The following is a 26,168-nucleotide window of genomic DNA, read 5'->3' as shown; positions in this document are numbered from 1 at the left end:
TTCAAATCTAAACTTGATAGTTATTTCAACACACTATGTGAATAGGAATTTGGCAAGCTTTGTTGGACCAAATGGCCAGTTCCTGTCAACTTTCTAATATTCTTATGTTCTAATATATTCTATCAATTAAAATCTAATATGCTTAATCGTATTCTCTGAGGAATTTTCTCTTCTGTTCACAACTTCAAGGATTTGATTTGTAAGAGCTTAAACAACTGTCAAATGTCAAACAATAAACTTTCTCAAAAGGAGACACTTGTTCTTTGCTGTATTAATCTGTTCGGAATAAAATGCACATAGATAATTCTGCTTTAACTGTTATCTTCATCTGCATATTTAAATAGAACATTCCACAAATACTTAACATGTTGCAAATTAAATCAATTGGAATTTAGACAAAGATGTTAACTAGTTTTTAATACACATAAACGGATGAAGAGAAACAGCAAATTAAATAGCCCAGGAACTAGCTGTGAATACAGTCTGTCAAGTAGGAACTGTGTAAATTTATAGAGCTTGAAGAGTACAGGAATTTGAGGCTGGAATGCACCAAGACATTTCTTCCCTGTTCTGATGTTTAGTCTGAACACTAACTGAACCCCTTGACCATGTCCGCATTGAGTTGTTGGCACGTGACTGGCTGAGTGTAATTTGTATTAATGAGGTATACATGTGTACCTAATAAAGTGGCCACTGAGTGTATGTTTTGTTGTTGTCTAGGTGCTTCAAAGCTGAGTGGAAAGCCAGTCGGATTGTAACTGATGTGGACCTGTTGTAGCTGTAGGCAAATTGCATTGGGTCCAGACCAACTTGCCCTACCAACCAACTGCCTACCTGACCTAGTCCCATTTGCTGGCATTTGGCCCATATTTCTCTCAACCTTTCCTATCTGAGTAACTGGCCAAATATCTTTTTGTATGCACCTCTACCATTTCCTCTGACAACTTGTTCCATATATCCATCACTCTCTGTGCGGAAAAACTTGGCCATCAAGCCCCTTTAAATTTTGCCATCTCATTAAAACCTGTCTTCTCTGTTTTTTGACTTCCTTCCCTGTGACCATTCAACTTAACCATCCCTGATGATTTTATAAAACTCTATAAGATCTTCCTTCAGCCTCATTTGCTCCAGGGTAACAGTCCCAGTCTATCTAGTCTCTCTTTATAACTCAAGTCCTTCAGGCCTGGCTCCATTCTTGTGAATGTTTTCTGCATCCACTCTAGCTTAATCACACCCTTCCTACAGTAAAGTGAAGAAAGTATGCTGATTAGATTGAACAAGGCCATATACAGCGACTTGAAAAGGTATTCAGCCCCCGCAACCATTTTCACATTTTACTCTCTCATTTTCTAAACTTAAAATATATCGAAGTAGGATTTTTGAGCTAATCTGCATGATATCAAATCAAAACAAAAATTCCAAAACCCGTCAACAATTTACTAAAAGTTAAAAACAAAATTGTGAGGCTGAATAAAGTATTCACCCACTTTGTAATTACTACACTAACTTTCCTCAAGTGCAATACTGTATACTACCTTACCAAGCCACCCAGTTTGTTGATGTAGAAAATTGGAGGATCATCAGTTTTCAATGAATTCTTAAGAATAAATAGCCCCTCTCTCTGTAAAGTCTAACAATCAAGTCAATTTTCAACGGACCAAACCAAAATTACGACAAAAGAACATCAATGCAAGTCAGAGAGATGATAATAGAGAAGCACAAATCTGGGGAAGGGTACAACATCTCAAAGACTCTGAACGCACCTCGGAGCTCAATGTAGTCCATCATGAAAAAGTGGAAAAAATATGAAGCCTCAGGCACACTGTGGAGGTCAGGCTGCCCCACCTAAAGTTACTTGCCAGAGAAGAATAGCCTTATAAGAGAGGCTACTGTCACGCTGACAGTCACTATGAGTGAGCTGCAGAAGTCAGTGGCTGCAACTGAAGATGAAGTTTGTGGCTCCACAATCTCTAAGGCCTTGCACAAAAAGAGTGTTTACTTTTATTGTCACTAAACAATTGATACTAGAGTGTACAATCATCTATGATTGAGTTGATTTTAATATTTGATATTTGATTCTGCGCTTCATGCTCCCTGAAATAGAAATCTAAGTAAATATAATAAAAATTTAAATTATAAATCATAATTAGAAAATAGAAAAGGGAAAGTAAGGTAGTGCAAGTCAGGTCCGGAAATTTGGAAGGTACAGCCTAGATCTGAGTCAGGATCCGTTCAGCAGTCTTATCAGTTAGAAAGAAGCTGTTCCCAAATCTGGCCGTACGAATCTTCAAGCTCCTGAACCTTCTCCCGGAGGGAAGAGGGACAAAAAGTGTGTTGGCTGGGTGGGTCGTGTCCTTGATTATCCTGGCAGCACTGCTCCGACAGCGTGCGGTGTAAAGTGAGTCCAAGGATGGAAGATTGGCTTGTGTGATGTGCTGGGCTATGTTCACGATCTTCTGCAGTTTCTTCCGGTCTTAGACAGGACAACTTCCATACCAGGTTGTGATGCACCCTAGAAGAATGCTTTCTACGGTGCACCTATAAAAATTAGTGAGGGTTTTAGGGGACAGGCCAAATTTCTTCAGCTTTCTCAGGAAGTAAAGGCGCTGGTGGGCCTTCTTGGCAGTGGACTCTGCTTGGTTAGACCAAGTCGGGTCATTTGTGATATTCACCCCGAGGAACTTAAAGCTTTTGATCTGTTCCACCTGCGCACCACCAATGTAGATGGGGTCATGTGGTCTGCTACTCCTTCTGAAGTCAACAACCAAATCCTTCGTCTTGCTGACGTTGAGGGATAGGTTATTGTCTTCACACCATGCCACCAGGTTCTTAATTTCCTCTCTGTATTCAGACTCATCATTACCCAAGATACGGCCTACAATCGTGGTGTCATCAGCACACTTATATATTGAGTTCGATGGAAACTTGGCTACACAATCATGGGTGTACAGTGAGTACAGCAGGGGGCTGAGTACACAGCATTGTGGGGCACCGGTGCTCAGAGTGATTGTAGAGGAGAGCTTGTCCCCTACTTTTACAGCCTGGGTCCTGTCTGTGAGGAAGTTGAAGATCCAGCTGCAGATCTGAGTGCTAAGACCCAGGTTCCAGAGCTTAGGAATCAGTTTATTTGGAATGATGGTAGCTGTAGTCAATGAAAAGGAGTCTTACATATGCATCTTTATTCTCATCGAGGTTAGCTGCCGAGTCCTTGAATACTAACCAGTCCACCGATTCAAAGCAGTCATGAAGGACCTCATCCGTTTCCTCTGTCCAACGCGACACCGCTTTTGACACCGTGACCTCCCGCTTCAGTTTCTGTTTGTAAGCCGGGAGGAGGAGTACGGCCTGATGGTCCGATTTTCCGAAGTGAGGTCGTTGGAGAGAACGGTAGGCATCCTTGACTGCTATGTAGCAGTGGTCAAGTATATTTGGGCCTCTTGTGGAGCAGGAGACATGTTGGTATAACTTTGGCAGCGCTTTTCTGAGGTTGGCCTGGTTAAAGTCCCCGGCTGTAATGTGCAAAGCCTCCGGATACCTGGTCTCAAGTTCACTGACGTTGGCATACAGTGTATTCACAGCACACTCCACGTCCACCTGGGGGGGAATGTAGACTGCTGTCAATATGACCGAGGTGAATTCCCATGGCAGATAATAGGGACGACGCTTCACTGACAGATCTTCCAGGTCCGGACTGCAGGAGCTTGTCAGTGCCACTGTGTCCGAGCACCATGCAGTGTTGATCAGTAGGCAGATACCACCTCTCTTCGTCTTGCCCGAAGATGCCATGTGGTCCATCTGATGGATTGAAAATCTCTGTGGTTGGATGGCACAGTCGGGGGTGGCTGGGGAGAGCCAGATCTCCGTGAAACAGAATACACAGCAGTTCTGCATCTCCCTGCAGTAGGTGAGTCTACTTTTAAGATCATCCACCTTGTTCTCTATGGCTTGCACATTAGCTAGTAGGATAGTGGGCAGAGGGACCCTAAAGCCCCTCTGCTTCAATCTGACCAGCTCTTTTCCCACGCTGCCTCGGTAAATAGTGCATCTTTCCAGGTTTCCATCGATGCAGTGTGTTGGTAGCTCTTTGAGGTTGGTGGACGCGTCCTGTGGGGATCGATCGGTGGGTCACGGTGTCGGGCGCTCCAGGTCGGGCCAAGTGACGGGGGAGGCTCTGCTGCCAGTTCCAACTGCCGGGTGCCCGGGCTGTCGATCGGGTCGGACCCCGAAGCCGACAATTAATCCCGGAGGGCCGGGCTGCCGGCTGAAACAAGTCCGTGAACTGAGTCACAGTTGCAGAGGTCTCCACTCCAGCCGAGCCCCGGGCTCGACTTCCGAGGTAGGCGGCGGAGGCTTCACTTCCGGCAGCTGTGGATGGCTCTATGGTGGTCGCTCTGGGGAAATGTCTGGGGTACCTTGAGGTCTCCGACGTCACTTCTGTGTGGTTGTCTGCTTCAGAGAGGTGCTGGTCAGAATGGGCCGCATCTCCAGGCGCTCCGACACGGTAACAGGCTGCGAATCTCCGGGAACGTGGTGGACCTCGGACCAGACTTCGATGATCGGGTCCAGGTGTGGTCCGGAGTTGAAGCAATTCTGGCGCGTCGGTGATCTCCAGCTGGGTCAGTAGCTTCGCCAGGGTGTCGTTGATCTTGCTAGATGTAGCAGATTGGAGGTTTAGAAGGGTTTCTCGGGTCTAGGATAGTGTAGAGGGCAGTTTGCTCGGAAGAGCATGCGCAGAGTTGCCAGATACCGGCGTCATCTTAATTAAGTTTATGGAAGAGTGGCAAAGAAGCCCTGGCTAAAAATAAAACGTTATCCTTGCCTGTAAAGACTTAGCAAAGCATCACTGCAAAGATATTAACACGAGGAACTCTGCAGATATTGTAAAGATGTGGAAGAAGAATGAGACTAAAGTGGAAATTTTCACCTTAACACTCAGTGGTAAATGTAGTGTAAATCTATTACTGTGCATCTTTACAATACCGTAAATCATGTTGTGGGGATGCTTTTCACCAGCAGAGACTGAAAATCTGGTCAGGATTGATGAGAAGATGAATGCTGCTAAATAGAGAGACATTCTGAATAAAAATGTGCTAACCTCTAATACAAAGTTTAAACTGGGGAGGAAGTTCGCCTTTCAACAGGACAATGACCCAAAGCACACTGCCAGAGCAACCATAGAGTGGCTACGTATAAAGAAAATTATGTCCTTGAGTGGCCCAGAGTCTAGACTGTAAACTGATTAAACATCTCTGTCAAGACTTCAAGACTGCTGTCCATCACCGCTTCCCAACTAACCTGGTGCAGCTTGAGCAAATTTTGCAAGGAGGAAGGGCAAATCTTGCTCCATCACATTGTGCAAAGCAAATAGAGACTTATCCAAATAGAGTACTGTTTATAATAGTTGTGGGAGACCATTCAACTAAGCACTAAGCAAAGTGGGATGAATACTTTTGAATTGCTGACTTTTCAGTTTTTTAAACTTTTAGTTTTTCATGCTTTACCGGTACTATTTTCCCTTTTTGTTTGGGCTCTACTGTGGAAAAAGGGAGCATGTGATTTGCAAATAAGAATTCTCAGTTAAATTGATCAAAATCCTTGGTTGAAATACTCATTTAGGCAAACAAAGGCTTGGGTACTGAAGATATTTACAAGGCACTGTATAGAAGCTGGTGCGGCTCCTCAAATTTTTCTAGGAGTGATGAGTATGTCCATCACCTCTGGATGTAATTCAGAGAGCATGTCCTTGGCCACTGTGAGAAGGTAGTGCAGAAAGACCAGCCAATGTCTTTCCTTATGGTGAACAGCAGGGACACCTGCCCGGAGATGCCACCGTGAGACCTGACTGCTTTCTTGATGATGGTCATATTTCCAACCTCTCTGAGGTCTCCTAATAAATCATGAACTGAATCAATTATAGTATTTGCAGCTAAGGAAACTACCAAATATATGGCACTACCTCTTCAAGACACAAGTTCAAATCCTGAAGAAAAGGAAGTAAGTCTTGCAGCAAGGTGCAAGATTACTTCCATAGAAAAAGAGTAGCAAATTCATGGAAACATCAACACCTTCCGGTTGTATTCCAAACCACACAACATCCTGATTTGGATGCCTATCATAATGTTTCTTCTATCAAAGCAAATTCAAAGTCTTGGAACCACATACCAATCAGTATTGCCGAAATATCAAATATGTTGAATGCTTGTATTTCACTCCTATTTCTTCTCTCTCTCAAATGTGTTCTGTATTTCCATTCCTCACTTATCCATTGGGAAGTGTCTGGCATTTGCTCAACTTTTTTCAAAAAAGGAATAGTTGATTTTAATATCTTACTTCCATCAAGTCATTATTTAACTTCAGGCATGAACCAAAAGTATAAATAAATTAGATGAATCTGCATTTATGCCAATTATTTTTACACGCAGAATTTGCTATCTTAGATGTATTCCATTACTTCTTCAATAGACTGCGCTGGTGGTGGATCTGTAGAGAAATATAATAGCCAGATATCTGCAGTTAACTTCTTTGACATGTCTGTCCTTGAACATTTCAACACTGAAGTTAGGAATGAACTGGATGTCGATGCTGGCTGAAATATTTAAGATATTAACTAAAGAGTGTGTCTTTCCTTCAGATTTGCTGAATCTGCTATGTCTGGTTGCATGAGGCTTATCAACACTGCTGAAAATCAGAAATCCCTAACAACAACTGACTTTTGGAAAGGGAATTGCTAAATATTTTGGGCAGTTTTCTTCAAAGTCAGCAAAGATTGCCACACTTTGCCTCCTGCCAATCAATTACTTCTTTATCCAAGCTAGAAAATTTCCTGTAATACCAGCCTGTTAAGCAGCCTCATGTGTGGCAGCTTGTCAAAGGCCTTCTGAAAATCAAGAACACAACATTAACCGATTCTCCTTTGTCTATCCTGCTTGTTATTTCTTCAAAGAATTCCAACAGATACCACTATAGTGGGCTGTATCTCAAATAGTGATTCTGAGTACTGGAGAGATAAAGAGCTAAGTAACAAGGTGTCAGGTCAACATTTTTTCTCCTAATGCCAGCAAAACAAAAGAGCAGCTCATTGACGTCAAGAAGGGGACGGTGCACAAGCTCCTGACTTATTCAACGATGCTGAGGTTGAGAGTTTCAAGTTCCTAGCAGTGAGCATCTCTGCTGGAGTGGAACCTGTCCTGCTCTTACCACGTGTACACTATTGCCAGGAAAGCTCACCATGCCTCTATTTCCTCAGGAGGCTAAAGAAATTTGGCATGTCCCCATTGAATTTTACCAATTTTCAAATGATGCAACATAGAAAGCTTCCCATCTGGATGCATCACAGCTTGGTATAGCAACTACTCCTCCCATAACCACAAGAAACTGCAGAGACTCATGAACACAGCTCAGCACATCACGTCTCCCCTCATGGACTTTGTCTATACATCTTGCTGCCTTAGTAAAGCAGCCAGAATATTCAAAGTCACCACCAATGCATTCTCTCTTTTCACTTCTCCCATTAGGCATAAGATTCAAAAGCCCAAAAGCACGTATCACTAGGTTCAAAGACATAAAACTATCAAATGCTTCCCTAGCATGATAAGAGAGACCCTTGGCCTCATAATCTACCTCATTATGATCCTGTACCTTATTGTCTACCGGCACTACACTTTCTCAGCAGCTGTTACACTTTATTGTGGATTGTTATTGGCTTACCTTGTACTATCTCAATGCACTGCAATGCAAAACAAGCTTTTCACTGTACCTCAGTACATGTGACAATAACAGGAAATCCCATAGGTATTCTTTACTCTCTCTCTCTCTGAGGACTTGCAATACTGAAACATACCATGCAAAGCTGTTGGTTTGATATGTATACATTTCTTCTCACATTGCTCAATCCCCTTCTATAAATATGTCCTTTTCGTAAAAATATCTGAATTAGTTCCTGCAATCTCTCCAAATGGTAGACACAGAGTGGCACATTCGTGCAGCCAGTAATACTGCCCTCTCATAACTTCAGCAATCTAGGTTTGATCTGACCTCTCGTGCCTTCTACAGGGAGTTTGCCTATTCTCCCTAAGTTCTCAAATTTCCTCCTACTTCTGGGTTTTTTCATAGGTGCTCTGATTTTCATCCCTTGTCCCTGAGACATGCTGATTATTAGGTTAAGAGGCAACTATATATTAGCCCCAGAATATAGGGAAATAGACTACTGGTCAAACATAGGGGCATAATATTGATGATATTATGAAAGACCATTCCTAACAGGGTGTACAAAGAATCAATGTGCAAAAGACAAAAAACAAAAGAAAATAATAACAATAAATAAATAAGTCATTTGAAGTGAGTCCATAGGTTGTGGGAACAGTTCAGTGATAGGACCCTGATGATTGAGGGGTAACAACTGTTCCTGAAACTGTTAGATGTGAGTCTTGAGGCTCCTGTACCTTCTTCCTGATGGCAGCAGTAAGAAGACAGCATGGCCTGGGTGTTTGGGGTCACTGATCATGGATGCTGCTTTCTTGTGATAGTGCTCCAGGTAGATGTGTTCAAAGATGGGGAGGACTTTGCCTGTGATGGACTGGGCCTTATCCAGTACTTCTTTGTAAATTTTCTGTTCAAGGGCATTGGTGCTTCTATACCAGGCTGTAATGCAACCAGTCAATATACATTCCACCATATATTTGTACAAGTTCATCAAAGATTTAGATGTTGTTCTGAATCTTCACAAAATTCTAAAGATATTGAGGTGCTGCCGTACTTTCTTCATAATTACACTTATGTGCTGGGTCCAGGACAGGTCCTCTGAAATGTTAACACTGAGGAGGCAGTATCCATCACTGGGATGAGCCCCACCACCCAGGCTATGCTCCCTTTTTGCTGGTGCCACCAGGAAGGTGATACAGGAACCTCAGGACATACACCACCAGGTTGAGGAACAGTTACTACCCCTCAACCATCAGGCTCTTGAACCAAAGGGCACAACTTCTCTTGGCCATCACTGAAAAGTTCCCTCAAGGAATATACTCACTTTCAAGGACTCTTCATCTCATGTTCCTGATATTTATTGTTTATTTTATTATTATTCTTTCTTCTTGCATTTGCACAGTTATCTTTTGCACACTGGTCGAACACCCAGGTTGGTGCGGTCTTCCATTGGTTTTGTTATGGCTATTATTCAATGGATTTACTGAGCATGCCCACAAGAAAATTACTCTTAGGGTTGTATATAGTTACATATATGTACTTTGATAACAAATTCATTTTGATCTTTGAATTTACAGTTGTTGACATCTCCACCTCTGATCCTCATGGACCTCGAGTTTCCTCCTCTTGAAGTCAATAATCAGCTCCTTGGTATTATGTAAGAGGCTGCTGTCAAACCACTCGGCCAGATTTTCATTCTCCCTCCTATATACTGGTTTGTCACCACCTTTGATTCAGCCAATGACAGTGATGTTGTCAGCAAACTTAAATATGGCATTGGAGCTTTGCTTAGCCATATACTGTAGTTGTAAGTGTGAAGTAGATAGAGCAGAGTGTTAAGCACACAGAATTGTGGTGAACCTGTACTAATGGTGATTGTGGAGATGTTGTTGCCAATCCAAACTGACTGGAGTCTGCAAGTGAGGAAATCGAAGATCCACGCACAAAGTATTGAGGCCAAGGTCTTGACCTTCACCGTAACCCTTAACCCTAACTCCAACCCCAAACCCAACCACCTGCACAAACCCTGGCCCACATCCCCCAACCCTAAACACACCCCTAACCCTAAAACAGATTCCTAACACCAGAACTTTTCCCTCACCCTAAACACATTCCCTACAAACCCCCTCCAAAACCAACCATAAGCAATAACCCCACCAACCTTACTCATAACCTTAAACCTTGGCCTGCTGAGTCCACACCACCAATGAAGCACTCATGTATACAAACGCTACACCAATCCCATTTTTCCCCTTATTCCCTTCAACTCCCCCAAGATTCTACCATTCAGTTCCAAACTAAGGGTATTTAACAATAACCAATTAACCAATGAAGCTGCATGGATTTGGATGTGGATGGAAAGTGCAGTGCCCAGGGAAAACACACTCAGTGATGGTGTGTGTACCCCATACACTGCACCAGAGTTTAGGACTGAACCCAGGGCACTGTGCCATTTCTTAGCCTAGTGGTCACCAACCTGTCGATCACAATCGACTGGTCGATCTTTGAGACTTTCCCAGTAGATCCTGAAAAAAATGAAAAATAAATACACAAATACCGTTGAGAGATTGTTTCCGGGTTACGGGGTTTTAGTTCTGTTCTTTCTGTCCAGTGAGCTTCCCCGCCATGCACTACACAGTGTACTTCAGTGGTCCCCAACCACTGGGCCGCGAGGAAACGATGTGAAAGGATATGAGTCAGCTGCACCCTTCCTCATTCCCTGTCACGCCCACTGTTGAATACACATGAAGTCATTACCCTCACGAGATCATCAGTCACCTAAACGCATTGATACCCTCGCGCCAGGGATCACTGGTTGGCCTCGGGTAACCGGCCACGTTGCATGGCCAGTGAGAAGTGCCGATGCTACTGGCCTGGAGCGCGGACAGATGGGCGCCGCCTCTAAACCTGTTTAGCACACCGAATATTCGTGCGGAACCCGGTGCTAAAATATTCGCAGATGACCTAATTTGGGCTCAGGGTTTCGTAAGTAGCAGAGCAGCTACCTCGATGCGATCTACTGAAACAAACTTTTGTCAGCCGATAGATCTTACGGTGGGGGGGGGGGGGGGCAGGCATGCGTCCTGTTGCACTCCTCACTCGCTCAGTTGCGCTCTCTGGACTGTGAGTGCCGCGGCCCTGGCACGGGGACCTCTGGCGCTGACCTTGTCCTCTCACCCCACCCACGACCAGTCACACCTGGCCAAGGCGTCTGGTGGCGGGCGGGCAGGAAGCTAGAGTTAGGGCCCGAAGGCTGTCTGATGAGGCAATGAAGCACTCAAAACTGCTTCAGTACCCTGAGTCCAAGCACCCTGCACTTAAAGACAAACCCATTGAGTTTTTTCAGCAGAAGAAACGTGAACAAGCGGGTCAGAAGCAAGTGCTGACAGCCACGTAAACTAAATTGCGGAATAGACTGGACATAAGGAACCCCCTTCGAGTATCACTGTATTCCGGTCATGTTTAACACCATCACCCCCCATCCCCACCCCAGTCAAACGGTCCGCAAGAATATTGTCAATATTAAACAGGTCCACGGTGCAAAAAAGGGTGGTGACCCCTGGTGTACATACATTATTTCTATTTCTGGGTTGCGGGGGTTTTACTTCCGGTCTTTTCTGCCCGGTGCGCATGCCTGTGACTAAACGATTTAGTAGGTTAATCTTGCCTTTCACTAAGGCCGAGGTAGGGGATCTTGGGCTTAAAAAGGTTGGTGACCACTATCTTAGCTAATTGGATTTGGAAGTGGCAATAGAAGAATAAATCCAGCACTTACAACAACTGCTCTGATTTTTTCCAGAGGTTGATTATGCTATTGTTCTTTAAGATGCATTTCGATTTTTACTTGCTATTCTTAATAGAAGCTTAAATCCCCCACCACCAGGTTTAGGAGCAGCTACTTTCCAAAAATCATCAAATTCTTGAACTGACATCTTGCACGACCATGGATTTGTCTCTGATTGCGTTTTATTTTGCGCTAATTTCGTTTTCTTCTCCAGAGACTGATGGAGGGTCTCAGCCTGAAATGCTGACTGTTTACTCATTTCCATAGATACTGTCTGACCTGTTTCTCCAGCATTTTGTGTGTGTTGCCATCATCTTGTTTTGAAGTCATTTTTGTTTTTCTGAACTGTCTTGTACAATTTATGCTTAATTTATATCGTGTTATCTGAATTTATGAGCTTGTGATGCTGTTGCAAGTAAGATTTCCATTGTATTTGTACCTCACCATACTTGCACGCATAATAGTAACTTGTACTTCACTGGACTTATATCTCGATACATTGCATTATTAACTCTCATATAGAACAGTACAGAACTGGAACAGACCCTTCAGTTCACTATGTATGTGTTGACCACGATGCCAAATTAAACTAATCCCATCTGCCAGCACATGACTCATATTCCTCCATTCCCTGCTTGCTAAGCACCTATCGAAATGCTTCTGAAATGCTGCTATTACATCTGTTTCCACCACATTGCCTGGCAGTGCAATCCTGGCATACACCACTACTCTCTGTATAGCAAAATAAACTATCTTCCTTTAAACTTTTTCCCCTCTCACCTTAAACTACGTTTTTTGCCTTTCTGGGAAACAAACTGTATCCACCTGATATATGACTCTCTTAAGTTTTATGTCAGGTTGTTCCACAGCCCCCAACACACCAGGGAAAAAACCTATCCAAGTTTGTCCAACCTCTCCTTATATCTAATACTATTTAATCCAGGCATCATTCTTGTAAACCTCCTCTGCCCCACTCCAAAGCCTCCATGTTCTTACTGTAAAGTGGTGACTACAACACTACACAATACTTCAAATGTAGCTTAACCAAAGATTTTTACAGTTGCAGAATTACTTCTTGACTCCTGTACTCGTTGCCCTGACTGTTAAGAGCAAGCATGCTGTACACCATCTATACCACCCTCTCTATTTGTATAGCCACTTTCACTTGCACCCCAAGATCTCTCTGTACATGAGTGTTTCTGAGGCCGTACTATTTATTGCATACTTTCACCTTACATTTGACCTCGCAAAGTGCAACACTCATACTTGTCCAGATAAACTTCAAAGGGTTATAGAAAAGACAAGCACAGAAACAGGATCTTCAGCCCATCTAATCCATGCCAAGTCCTTTAAAACTCCCACCAGCCTGCACCACAACCAAAACCCTCCACACCCCTACTATTCATGTAGCTAAATGTGGGAATTGAGCTTGCATGTTCTACTTGCACTGGCAGCTCATTCCACACTCTCATAACCCTCTGAGTGAAGAAATTTCCCCTCATGTTCTCCTTAAACTTTTCACCTTTTATCTTTAACCTTTGTTGTAGTCACACCCAACCTCAGTGGAAAAAGCCTGCTTGCATTTACCCTATCTAGAGCCCTCATAATTTTGTATTGTTACGAATGAGGAGCAACTCTATTGGGCAGAAGGGTGCAAAGTCGCCCCCCCCCCCTTTTTGAGAATCGCAAAATCGCTACTATTTTGGGTCTGATACCAAGGAAATGAGAGAGATAACAGCAAAAGATAGTTGTTATTGATAAACAGCTCATGTCAGTTAATGAGAGAGAGACAACGCAGAGATACACAAAGTGGAATGTCTCCTCCTAACAAAAGCGGAACAGAACCACTGATTACTGCTATTGTCTCTTGCAGAAAGATTGTGTATTGAGTACTGTTCTATTCATTGAAACCCCTCAGGGGGCAACCAGAGTGGGCTGGTTTGATGGTTGCATCATCCCAACCTGATTGACACCTGAGACCCCGTGAGTGGGGATAAAAGTAGGGTTTGGGGCAACACCCCTCAGACGCACCAGGAGAGATGCTACGAGACCGGTGGGGGCTTGTGTGTGTGTCCACCCTTGCCTGGGTGACGAGTCCGCCACGGAACGGTCTAACTAAAGGACGGAGGGGTCATACGTGAATGGCCACAACAACAACGCATCGACGGATCAAGATCGTAAAGGAAAGTCGGCTAGTCAATAGCTGTTACTCTCTCTCTCTCTCTCTCTCTCTCTCCAACAATTGCAACACAGCGACCAACAACTACCGCAGCCTGCATGAACTGAACTGAACTTTATATTTCCATCGGACAATTCATTATCCCCTAGACAACGATAGAGCTTATTTCTTATTGATTATTATTATACCCGCACTTTTAGGTTTAGTATTGATGACGTATATTATCTGTATATTTGCATTGATATTATTTTTGTGTATTTTTACTAATAAATACTGTTGAAAATAGTATCACCAGACTCCAACGGATACTCCTATCTTTGCTGGTAAGACACCCAGTTACGGGGTTCGTAACAGTATACCTCTATCAAATCTCCTCTCAATCTTCTATGTTCCAAGGAATAAAGTCCTAACCTATTCAAACTTTCCATACAACTCAGTTCTTCCAGACCTGGCAACATCTTTGTAAATTTTCTCTGAACTCTTTCAACCTTATTTACATCTTTCCTGTAGGTAGGTGACCAAAACTGCACACAATACTCCAAATTAGGCCTCACAAACATCTTATACAACTTCAACATAACATCACATCTCCTACACTCAATACTTTGATTTATAAAGGCCAATGTGCCGAAAGGTTTCTTTACCACCCAATCAACCTGGTACACTACTTTCAATGAAATACAGACCTGTATTCCCAGATCTCTTTGTTGTACCACATTCCTCATTCACTGTGTAAGACCTGTTCTAGTCCATCCTACCGAAGTCCAACACCTTGCACATGTTTGCATTAAATTCCAGTTGCCATTTTTCAGCCCTGTTCCTGCTGCAAGCCATGATAGTTTTCCTCGCTGTCCACTACACAACCAATCTTGGTGTCATCGGCAAATTTAACCACAACATCCACTGCTTGCCTTAGTCAACTTTCCTGGTAATATTCTTGAAAAACTCTACAGGATTGGTTAAATACAACCTATACCATGTTGACTATCTCAAATCAGTCCAAATACTTAATATATTCGGTTCCTTAGAATACCTTCCAATAACTTTTGCACAACTCCTGCAAGGGTCAGCAACCTATAAATTCCTGGTTTACTTTTAGAGACCTTTGTAAACGGTGGAACAACATTGGCTATACTCCAGTCTTCTGGCACTTCACCTGTTGCTAAGAGTGATTTAAATATCTGATAGGGCCCTGGCAATTTCTGCTCTTGCCTCCGTCTGGATCCAAGGAAACACTTCGTCAGGTCCTAGGGTTTTATCCACCCTAATTTGCCTCAAGACATCAGATGCCTCCTCCTCTGCAATCTGTATAGAGTCCATGAACTTGATGACTTTTTGCCCCACTTCAAAAGACACTGTGTCAGTCTCCTGAGTAAATACAGATACAAAAAATTATTCAAGATCATTACACATGGATTACCATTCTGATCTTCCAGTGGACCAATTCTGTCCCTTGAAATCTTTCTGCTCTTAACATATCTGTAAAATCCCTTAGGATTCTCCTTCACTTTGTCTTCTAAGGCAACCTCATATTTTCTTTTAACACTCTTGATATCTTTCTTAAGTGTACTCTTGCAATTCTTATACTCCATAAACTCATTTGTCCCTAACTGCCTATATCTGCGATGCACCTCCTATTTTTCTTAACCAGGGCCTTAACATCTCTTGAAAACAAGGTTTTCTATACCTGATATCTTTACCTTTAATTCTGACAGGCACATAACATCTTTGTCTTCTCAAAATTTCACTTTTGAAGGCCTCCCACTTATCAAGTACACCTTTGCCAGAAAACAGCCTGTCCCAGTGCACACTTGCCAGATAGTTACTGATGCCATCAAAATTGACCTTTCTCCAATTTAGAATCTCAACCTGCTGACCAGACCTATCGTTTTGTGTATTTACTTTGAAGCTAATTGCATTGTGATCACTAGATGCAAAGTGATCCCTTGCACAAACATTCTATCACCTGCCCTGTCTCACTCCCTAATAGTAGATCAATTATTGCACATTCTCTCATTGAGACTTCTACGTATCGATTAAGAAAACTTTCCTGAAAACATTTGACAAACTCTACCCCATGTAGTCCTTTTATAGTATGAGAGTCCCAGTCAATACATGGCAACTTAAAATCACCTACTATAACAACCTCATGTTCCTTGCAACAAGATGCGATCTCTACAAATTTGTTCTTCTAAATCCCAAGGACTGTTGAGTGGTCTGTAATATAGCCCCATTAATGTGGTCATACTTTTCTTATTACTCAGTTCCACTCATAACACTTCACTAATTGGTCTGTCTTAAATGAGCACTGCTGTGACATCAATACATACTAGTAATGTCACCCGTCTTCCTTTAATCCCTCCTGCAACCAAGTCTCACTAATGGCTGCAATATCATAAGTCCAGATGTAGATCCATGCCCTGAGCTCATCTGTCCTTCCTGCATACTTCTTGCAGCACAAGGGCATTACACATCTTAGGGCATTAGTCACACCATGCTCAAACTTTAGGTTCCTGACTTTGTCTGAGGTCTTAACAACATCTGTCTCCACAATCAGTCCTGGCACTCTGGTTCCCATCCCTCTGCAGCTCTAGTTTAAACCCCACCATGATGCACTAGCAAACCTTCTCAATAGGATATTAGTTCCCTTCCAGTTCAGGTTCAAACCATCTCTTCTGTACAGGTCCCACCTTCCCTGGAAGAGAGCTGAAAGATCCAAAAATCTAAAGCCCTCCCTCCCACACCAACTCCTTAGTCACATGTTAAACTGTATGATCTTCCTAGTACTGGCCTCACTAGCACATGGGACGGGTAGCAATCCCGCGATCACAATTTTGGAGGTCCTACCCATTAACTTAACAGCTAACTCCTTGAACTCCCTTTGCAGAACCTCATTACTCTTCCTACTTATGTCATTGGTACCTACATGGACCACGACTTCTGACTGTTCACACTTCCACTTAAGAATACTGAGGATTTGATCCGAGATATCCAGGACGCTGGCACCCAGGAGGCAACAAGGTATCCGGGAACATCCTTCTCATCCACAGAATCTTCTTTCTGTTCCCCTTTCACCACAGCTTGCCTCTCTCTCCCCTTTCCTTCAGAGTCACAGAACCAGAATCAACACCAGAGACCTGACCACTGTGACTTTCCCCTGTTAGGTCATCCCTCCCAATAGTATCCAAGTGATATACCTGTTATTGAAGATGGCCACTGCTTGCTTAACCCCTTTCACCTTTCTATCACCCAGTTTCCTGCATCCTGCACCTTGGGATTTAACTACCTTTCTATATGTCCTTTCTATCACACCCTCAGCCTCCCAGATGATCTGGAGTTCATCTAGTTCCAGCTCCAACTCCTTAATGCGGACTGTTAGAAGCTGCAGCTGGATGTACTTCTCCCAAGTGTAGTCATCAGGGACACCAAGCCTTCCCAAATCCTGCAAGAGGAGCATTTAACTATCCTGCCTGGCATCTCTACTGTTTACTGTTCTAACTGAGCAAATAAAAAGAAGGAAGAACAATAAACAGTGGTGGGGGTGGGGGGGGGGGGCGATATGAAAAGTCTCTACCTGCAGCTTTCTTTTTTGCCTTCTCTCACTCAAGCCTTTCCTCGCTGGAGCCTAAAAGAATTAAAGCCTCAAAATCTCCACTCTAATAATAGCTGTCCAGCTTGTCCCTGCCTTACTTTAATTTGTTCTTGTCAATCAATCCTGAATGCTGATTGGCTGCTGCTCAAAACTCCAAATTGCCATGAGTCGCTGCCTTTTCTACTCAATTGGTGAAGTAACTGAACTACATCTTCTCAGGCTTCTGATCTCTCTGAGTGGGTGCTGTTCATCTTTTATTTTTCTGCCCAGATCTCCAGCTTATCTATAGCTTGTAACCTTTGACAACCTTCTTTACTACACACAACTTTGAAATCTTACTAATTAGCCCACTACATTTCATACAACACTGCACAATACTGGTTCTTCGATCCACAACCCCTTAACCTACTCTAAGATCAATCTAATCCTTCTCTCCAAGAGCCTTCCATTTCTCTTTTATCCACATGCCTGTCTAAAAGCCTATTAAATGTCCCTTTCATATAGATCATTCGCATATCTGCTTTCTAAAACAGTGACTACTCTCCATTCCTTTGGGATCTCGCCTGTGGCTAAATCTCTTGTCAAGGCCCTACTAATCTTTCTTATCACAGTCAATAACCTGGGACAAACCCATCAGGCCCTGGGCCATCTATCTTACTGTTTTTCAAGAGACACAACACCTTCTCCTCCTTAATATCAATATGCCCAAGAGTACTTGCATACTCCACATTAATCCTGTTTTCCTTCACACCTCCTAGGTGAATACAAGTGCAAAGTTGAGTACACTCCATTACGTTCTTCTATCACTAAAATTGCATCTACACTATAACAGATCTTTCCTTGCACATCACACTTTCCCATCTCACTGAATTGCTTGCTTCTGCAGCTGCTAAAAAAAAGTTGCACCTGTAACATTTTCTAGTTCTGACACAAAAAAAAACCTGCAGAGCTGAAACAGTGACTCGCTTTGTAGATTCTTGTTGGCATCATCAACATGCTCTGTTTTTGTTTTATATCTAAGATTCCTTGCATTGGATTCGATAAGTTGAAATACATTCACAACATTATAGAATTCCAAAAGTTTCCAGTCTTTACTTTTCCATTGAAAAGAGCCTGTACACTATCTAAAAGGATTGTGATGGAACACTCTTCATCTGCCAGGATGCAACACCCTAGAAGCTGAACAACATACAGGCATCACAACCCACTTTTATAGTGTCTCATTTACATACATTTACTCACTCCACCACTAATACAGAGTAGCAGCTGTTTGTACAATATTCGCCTACAGAAGGTAGTGGATTCAAGCCAGTATATCACAGGTAATGTCCTCCCAACCACATCTACATGAAACGTTGCTGTAGAAAAGCAGCATCCATCATCAAAGATCCTCATCACCCAGGCCGTGCTCCTTTCTTGCTGCTGCCATCAGGTAGAAAGTACAAGTACCTCAGGACTTGCATCACCAGGTTCAAGTACTACCCCTCCACCATCAGGCTCTTGAACAAAAGGGGATAATTACACTCATTCTATTTCTGTTACAGCCTCAACCGATGGTCTCACTTGTTATTTCATGCTCTCATTATTTACTGCTATTTAATACTTGCATCAGCACAGTTTGTTGTTCATTGATCCGGTTTACAGTTACTGTTCTATAGATTTGCTAAGTATCCCCGCAAGAAAAAGAATCTCAGGGTTGTACGTGGTGACATGTACGTACTCTGATAATAAATTTTACTTTGAACTTTGTATATTATGCACTACAGTAACTCCCCAAGGCTCCTTAGAAAGTATTTTATAAACCCACAAACTCAGCCATTGAGAACAAGAAGTGTGGATATATCACCAATAGGAAGATGTCTTCCAAGCCACACACTATCCTGAGTTGGAATTATATCATTGTATCTTCATTGTCACTGGGTCAAAACTCTGGACCTCTTTCTCTAATAGTACACTGGGCATTAGAGTCAGAGACTAACTGTGTTGCTCATCAACAAGTTCCATCTGCATGCATTTAGCTCATAACCCTCTTGACCTCTGCTATCCATGTACTTATCAAGATGACTTTTAAATATTGCTAATGTGCTTATCTCAACCACTAATTCTGGCAGTTCATTCCAACTATGCACTGCTGCTTGCATGAAGAGGCTGTCACTGATGTCCCTTTTCTGCAGTGTTTAAAATCAGAAACAATAATCTTCATGGTCTGTATGACTGCAGATGAATACAGTGATTCTGTAGTAATAAGGAGATAACTATTTATCATTAAAACAATCTAATTTATCAGATACCTATATATTTTGTAGTGGACACGGGATTTTTATTGTACGTCCTATTTGGTATAAAGTTAGTCTTTAGTGCACTGATTACTCCTGATTTGTGATAGATTAACCCCACTCAGAAACATTTCATGCAGCCATGAATCATTTTTCCAGAAGCAAAAAATTTTTTTTGGTAAGCGAAAGATACATACACACTGGGGACTTTTTTGGGTACAAGAGACAAGCAACCAGCAGCTTAATCAAATACAAGATACTGCAAATGCTGGAAACCTGAAATAGAAACAAAACGTGCTAGAAATACTCAGCAGGTCAGGGAGCATACTTCCAGAGATAAACAGAGTTGTCACTTCCATTTGAAGACCCTTTATCAGAATTCATAAAAGATTACTGAACTGAGATATTAACTCTCTCTCCCTCACAAATGCTACTGTTATGTACTCTTTCCTTTGCGTAGGGTACAAACTAAAGAATAATAGATGACAATGGTTTAGAACAAATCATAAGAAAAATAAAACCAGATGGACATACAATGGAGTTAGGTGATGAGACATCTTAATAAAGAAATAAAAATGAATCACCGTTTCTGTCATTGTTGCCATGGATGTAACTGCAGAGACCATTTTAATTGATGACTTTGGGTCTCCTGCTCATTGTGGCAATCCTGTTGCTAGGGAAACGTTTGTTTCAGTGCAGCAGGCGGATGAAGAGGATAAGATGCTGGGTTTCAGACAGTTGCTGTGTTCTGATACACACATATTGAAACTGCAATTTTTTAAAAAAATATGTTTGCCTAAGGTGCTATTTCAATTCCATAAAAATATCCAAATATAATGTTTAAAAATGAATCTGTGAGATGGTATACAGTTATATAAAAAAACATTTTTTAAGTAATTGGTTAAGGTTTCTCGACGGCAAAAGTAAATTAAGATTCTCTGTAAACACTGTACTTCCATGTACACAGCAGTTTAATTACACAATCTTCAGAGCCCATCTTAGATTTTCGGTTCATAAACACTATACATGTTGAAATTTATTGATATGAAATTTAATTTCATGTGGAGGTGGCTTAATTTTGAAATTTAAAAGCAAAGACATATTAAAAAATGTCTTGCATTATGCCTTCATTTGATGCTCTGGGATCGCAGATAAAATAATCATAAAAAACTTTTTACTACAAGTATTTGATTTTTCTTACAGATTATTGATACTCAGGATTTCCTTTTTTGTATTCAACCTTAAAGTCTATCAGCTTGGATTATAGGATGTATATATATATTTTTTAGATAATGTGCCTTTCAAATAAAACAGAATGAAGCTGCAATGTTCCATGGTTTAATGTAACATGGAAATTATTTTCCTCACAGTAATCTAAAACTGGTTTCTGAATGGCTTCATGAAATCAAAACAAATTGTGCCAGAAGAAATGCAGAAAAGAGATGGCAAAAATTCTCACAGAAATGAAACAAAATGGCTATATGAAAAGAGCTATATCTTGAAATTAAAATGAGAAAATTACTTAAAGTTACAGTACCTAGCTTCTGTCCAGTGTTTCCAGATTGCAGCTTGTCTCCTTCAATTTTAAATCAGAAATATAAAATTAACACAGAAAATTCTCCAAGGCACAGAAAAAGACAACCTCAGTTTCTACACTGCTGCAGTTGATATCATTGGGTTGTTGAAGAACAAACAATATGTAGCGAGCATTGAAGGTCACCTGTGTCCCAGTGTTAGCTGCTCTCATTAACTATTATTCAGCAGCAAGATGCACACTTCAGCTACCAAATCTAAAACAAAAGCAACTGAATTAAAAAAATGTTATGCAGACATGCAGAGTAAAGGAATGTGGATTTACTCACCATTATCTTTACATTCTTCTGGAGGCTTTGCCTTTTTAGCTAAACGAGGATCCAGCCAGGATGTTGTTTTGGTGTTATGGCTAACAAAGAAATAAAATGGCTCTAAGCTTATTCTTAAGAAATTCTTGCTCAAGTTATAATCAAGGCACTCAATTTGCTAACGCAATCTAATTAGCTGCAGAAGTTGTGAAAAGCACCTTTATTTCGGCTGCATTCTATTCATTTAAACTACGCTAAAACCTTAAAACATTTAAGAGAAGCAATCTAAAAATGTTCATCTAGAAATCACATATGTTTGAATAAATGCCCTTACTCAATGAAGTAGACTTCGCCTTTTTCAGTATATGCCATCTCCCAATTCTCAGGCAGTGGACCCAGATGGTCCCCATCCTCTGGTTTGGTTTGCTTCTCTGAAACTGAATCGTCTTTTGTTCCTTTTGTAAGGCCATAGACTGGTGCAGCACAAGGATGTGAAAAAATTTCACATGGGGCATCAGTGCTTTTGTCTTCATGTTCACTAGATTCTGTTGGAGGACACAGATAATCAACCTTAGTGAATATACAACTCATGCTCAGACAATGTAATCATTTTGTTTTTGTGTCAGATATAATTAGGTAAAGCCTCAAATTTGGCACATAAAAGCTTATTAACTGATCTGAATTTAAAATCAAATAAAACAACGTGTTTCATTTAGTAAACCCAGACTCCACTACATAAGATGATAGTAATGACGAAGAACACCACATTTTTAAAACTAAATGAATTCAATGAAAAGACACATAAAATTTAAATAAAACATGCAATTTTAAAGGTCAAGTGTAGCTGGAAATGTACCTAGTAAATCTGATATGGGGCAAGTTGGTACAAGTGTACTTTGAAATAAACCAAGTTAAAATCTATCTGCCTTAAAATAATAAACATCATAGTAAACTAAAACTTACCCTACATTACCTTATCCTTAATGTTTGAAATATGTTTCATAACAGGCAACTGGATAGAACTTACAATTGTGTAGCAATATTTGTATGAATGCCATGTAATGGAAAACTTATATACCATACAGGAAAATGCAGTAACAATCATCTGGGCCATCTTGTTACTCTAGAAAATCAACTAGACATTTCTCTACATGAGTTGTTAGTGTGTCTTAAGTGATTTCCACATCAATAAACAAAAAATAACACCAATTCTCATATAACACACTTTCTCAAGTAATATTGGAGAAATTAACTTACATTACTCCAAAAGTGGTCATTACTAGCACTCCAAGGACATCTAGATCTTGAGAGCACTGTGACAGATTAAAATGCAACACTTACCATTTTCACCTGTTGTCCTTCATTCTACAGTACTGTCCCTTCACACCTGCCAAATTTCCTGCTGATTGGTGTAGAGCCTAAAACCCCCAATCACTGACCTTCCCTAAATGAGTCCCTGATTGGCCAAGGCTCCGAACGCCCCTCCATCCACCAATCTCTATCTGCAACTTAGTCCCTTAATCACTAATCTTCTGTCAATCCAAAATCACCTCCACACTCATATGAGTCAAGTTCTAATTCTCCTCTGCCCACTAAGCTCTCACTGATTTGCTCAGTCTAAAAACAACCTCTTACACTACTCTTGCCTTATCACCATCTCTAACTCTCCCAGCATGATCTAGTGGTGTAGTGTGTTGTTTACTGCTAATAGTGTCATTAAAGAAATTCAGAACTGAACTTGTTGAGGACATGGACTGACATGTTAAATCATAGGCAGATTCAGTGAGTTTTCTCTCAGGAGAAAACATTAGAATTTAGAAATGTAACTGAAAGCACAGCAGGAGCTGGTGATTTGAGATTTATTTACTTAGGGAATATATAGAAATGCTACCCACATATTTTGGAAGTATAGCTCTGACACTTTGAAAATTTGGTGACAATTTGATACATTAAGAAATTCTACCTTTGAAATTGAAAGGTAAAAGTTTTCCACAAGGTCTGGGCATTTTAATTACGGTAGTAGATAGTTGTCCAGATTTCAATGTTACATCATTCAATATTGATTCTGTTGAAGAGAAGCTAAAGTCAAGTTACATGACTATCACTTTAGTTTAAAAAATTGAAATTACTGACATCTCATCATTTCCAACATGGAATTTTTAAAATATATTCAGCAGGGACTCCAAGTTGCTAATACACCTGGCTTTTTCCACAACACAGTGACACTCACCCTGAGGCACTTGGCTATCTTCATTATGAACATGCTGGCAAAAATGTTTCAAATAAATATACTCAATTTTATTTACTTTCAAGCACGTTTGAATGAGCCAGTAATAAGTCAAAATAAGTGATGGCCTGAATTTAGTGCTTGCACTCTCTTCTTGGCCCAAATCCCAAGTAGATCAGGGCTCGTACATGCTGGAATTAAGGAGATTGAGAGGGGATCAGATTGCAACATATAAGATTATTAAGGGATTGGACAAGATAAAGGCAGGAAATATGTTCCAGATGCTGGGGGGTCCAGTACCAGAGGGCATGGTTTGAGAATAAGGGATAGGTCATTTAGGACAGAGTTAAGGAAAACCTTCTTCTCCCAGAGAGTTGTGGGGGTCTGGAATGCACTGCCTCGGAAGACAGTGGAGGCCAATTCTCTGGATGCTTTCAAGAAGGAGCTAGATAGGTATCTTATGGATAGGGGAATCAAGGGATATGGGGACAAGGCAGGAACCGGGTATTGATAGTAGATGATCAGCCATGATCTCAGAATGGCGTTGCTGCCTCGAAGGGCCGAATGGTCTACTTCTGCATCTATTGTCTTTTGTCCATGTTTCTTTATTTCCTTAATAACTGAAAAAATGTACCTATCTCTGTTACTCAACAAAATAGCCCAGTAGGGTTGTGAATTCCAAAGATTCATTAGTTTTTAAATGCAGAAATCTCATCTCAATCCTCAATGGTTAATTCCTTATTTTGCAACTGTCACCCTTAGTTCCAGACACCCTAAGGAAAAGATACATCAACCCTGCATCCACTTTGTTAAGGCTTCTAACAATATTGGACGTTTCAATGAGGTAACTTTTCACTCTTTCTAACTTAATATATTAAACTTTAAGATTTGGATTTAAGATGATCTCATGTATTTCCACATTTTATTCCATCTTATTCCACCTTTCTTATCCTGTCACTAGCTTCCTCGAAGACCTTCTCCATCCTCTCAATGATCCACAATCACTCAGCTTTGTATCAGCAGCAAATGTAGATATCTTATATTCGGCCTGCTCATCCAATCGTTGACATAGATTGTGAATAGTTGGCACCCAATAATAGTTTCCTTTTTCTGTCTTACTAATTTTCAATTTATGCCAGTATATTATCCTGATCCAATGCATTTAATTTGTTGGTTAATAAACTTCATTTGCACTTTACTGAATGCTTTCTGGAAGTCCAAATACAAGACATCTACTGGCCCCCTTATCTATTCTGTCAGTTGGTTAGAAATGGAAATAACTATCTAACTGTATTGTCACATACGATTTACTTTCTTTTCTTTTAAATCCATATTGACTTCGGCCAGTCCTGGATCCCTTTTCTTTGTTTCCCTTTTTTTCAAATAAAGGAGTTGCATTAGAATCAATGAAATAGAGAATTTCAAAATCTTTTAGAATCTTTGACATTTTGGAAGATGGCAAACAGTTATCCACCATTTTCTTATCTACATTTTAAAAATCATTATGACTCATGTGATTAGTTCCTGGGGATTTTTCAGCTTTTGTCCCATTTGTTTCTCTTACAGTTTTAAAATTAATACTGAGTTCTTTCAGCTCCTCATTCACCCTGGATCTACAGCTCACTATTATACCAAGAAGCCAGAAATAAAATATTTTGTTTCAATAGTACAACATTAGTGGGGGCTGTCCAAGGTCCACATGTCTTGATGAACACTTGTCAGAGTTAATTTAGCAGGCTGGGGTAAAGGGCAAAAATAGGGCACAGAGAGATGCTTCTGGAATAGATTTTCAGCATCCATTACAGTTGAAAACAAAGAGGTCTCACCCAGCACATTTGAATGACAAGAAGTTGATATCTAAGGTTCAAAGTCAAGTGAGACTTCTACATGCACCTTACATTATTCCACATCAGCAGATTTCTTTTGGACTGGATTATCACCCACAGTCCTTGCACATCAGTACATTATTTCTGGGGTGCAGAGGCTAAATTATACGACTTTAAGCACTTGACTAATCTATCACGAGTAGGCCTCAGTTGAATAATTCTAGGCTCTGCCCTTCTTTGCCAGCTGCCAAAGATCATAAAAGACTAATAGTTTTGTGTCTCTGATAGTCAAAAGCATTTAAATAACATTAAATAGATTAGAATAATTAGAAGAAACAAATTTTAAATCAAATATAATAAAACAAAACATTTAGAACAGAGTAAAGCAAGCAAAGTACTTAAGTTTCTCCATAGAGTTGGCAATTCTGTTCAGATGAATGTGCTCAATGTCCCTATATCAAGCATTCCTAGCATAATGCTCAGAAGCCACTCTTCAGCAAACTGCTGTTCCACTGTTGAGCTCAAAGGTGTGTCCAGCAACAGAGAGGACAGGCATCTAACTTGGATGGGCATGCAGGGAAGAGCTAATGGTCAACAACCAGTAATTTTCTTCAGATAACATGATTTAACCCATTATATATTTGTTTTCTTTAAGCTCATGACACTTCACAGAAATTTATAAGGGGATGAAGCAGATGGTGACAGTTAAAATAAGAGACATACATGAATATTTCAATCTTTC

At 41.0% G+C, this 26,168-nt stretch overlaps 1 protein-coding gene across 20 annotated transcripts in view; it reads right to left on the bottom strand.

Annotated features, from left to right (window-relative positions):
* magi2a (membrane associated guanylate kinase, WW and PDZ domain containing 2a) overlaps positions 1-26,168 on the bottom strand; it is a 556,955-nt gene that overhangs the window by 134,926 nt on the left and 395,861 nt on the right. For 12 of the 20 annotated variants that reach the window (XM_073066607.1, XM_073066606.1, XM_073066590.1 and 9 more), the window contains exons 5-8: positions 23,337-23,438; positions 21,708-21,918; positions 21,395-21,474; positions 21,070-21,108 (exon numbers count right to left, since the gene is read on the bottom strand). In XM_073066607.1, coding sequence (XP_072922708.1) covers positions 21,070-21,108; positions 21,395-21,474; positions 21,708-21,918; positions 23,337-23,438 — 432 coding nt within the window. The remainder of the gene's footprint in view (positions 1-21,069; positions 21,109-21,394; positions 21,475-21,707; positions 21,919-23,336; positions 23,439-26,168) is intronic. The other 8 variants (XM_073066595.1, XM_073066596.1, XM_073066597.1 and 5 more) reach the window with 3 other exon arrangements.

The sequence above is a fragment of the Hemitrygon akajei genome, chromosome 14 (genome assembly GCF_048418815.1).
Source record: "Hemitrygon akajei chromosome 14, sHemAka1.3, whole genome shotgun sequence".
Classification (NCBI taxonomy): domain Eukaryota; kingdom Metazoa; phylum Chordata; class Chondrichthyes; order Myliobatiformes; family Dasyatidae; genus Hemitrygon; species Hemitrygon akajei.
This window is presented reverse-complemented; position numbering and strand designations above follow the sequence as displayed.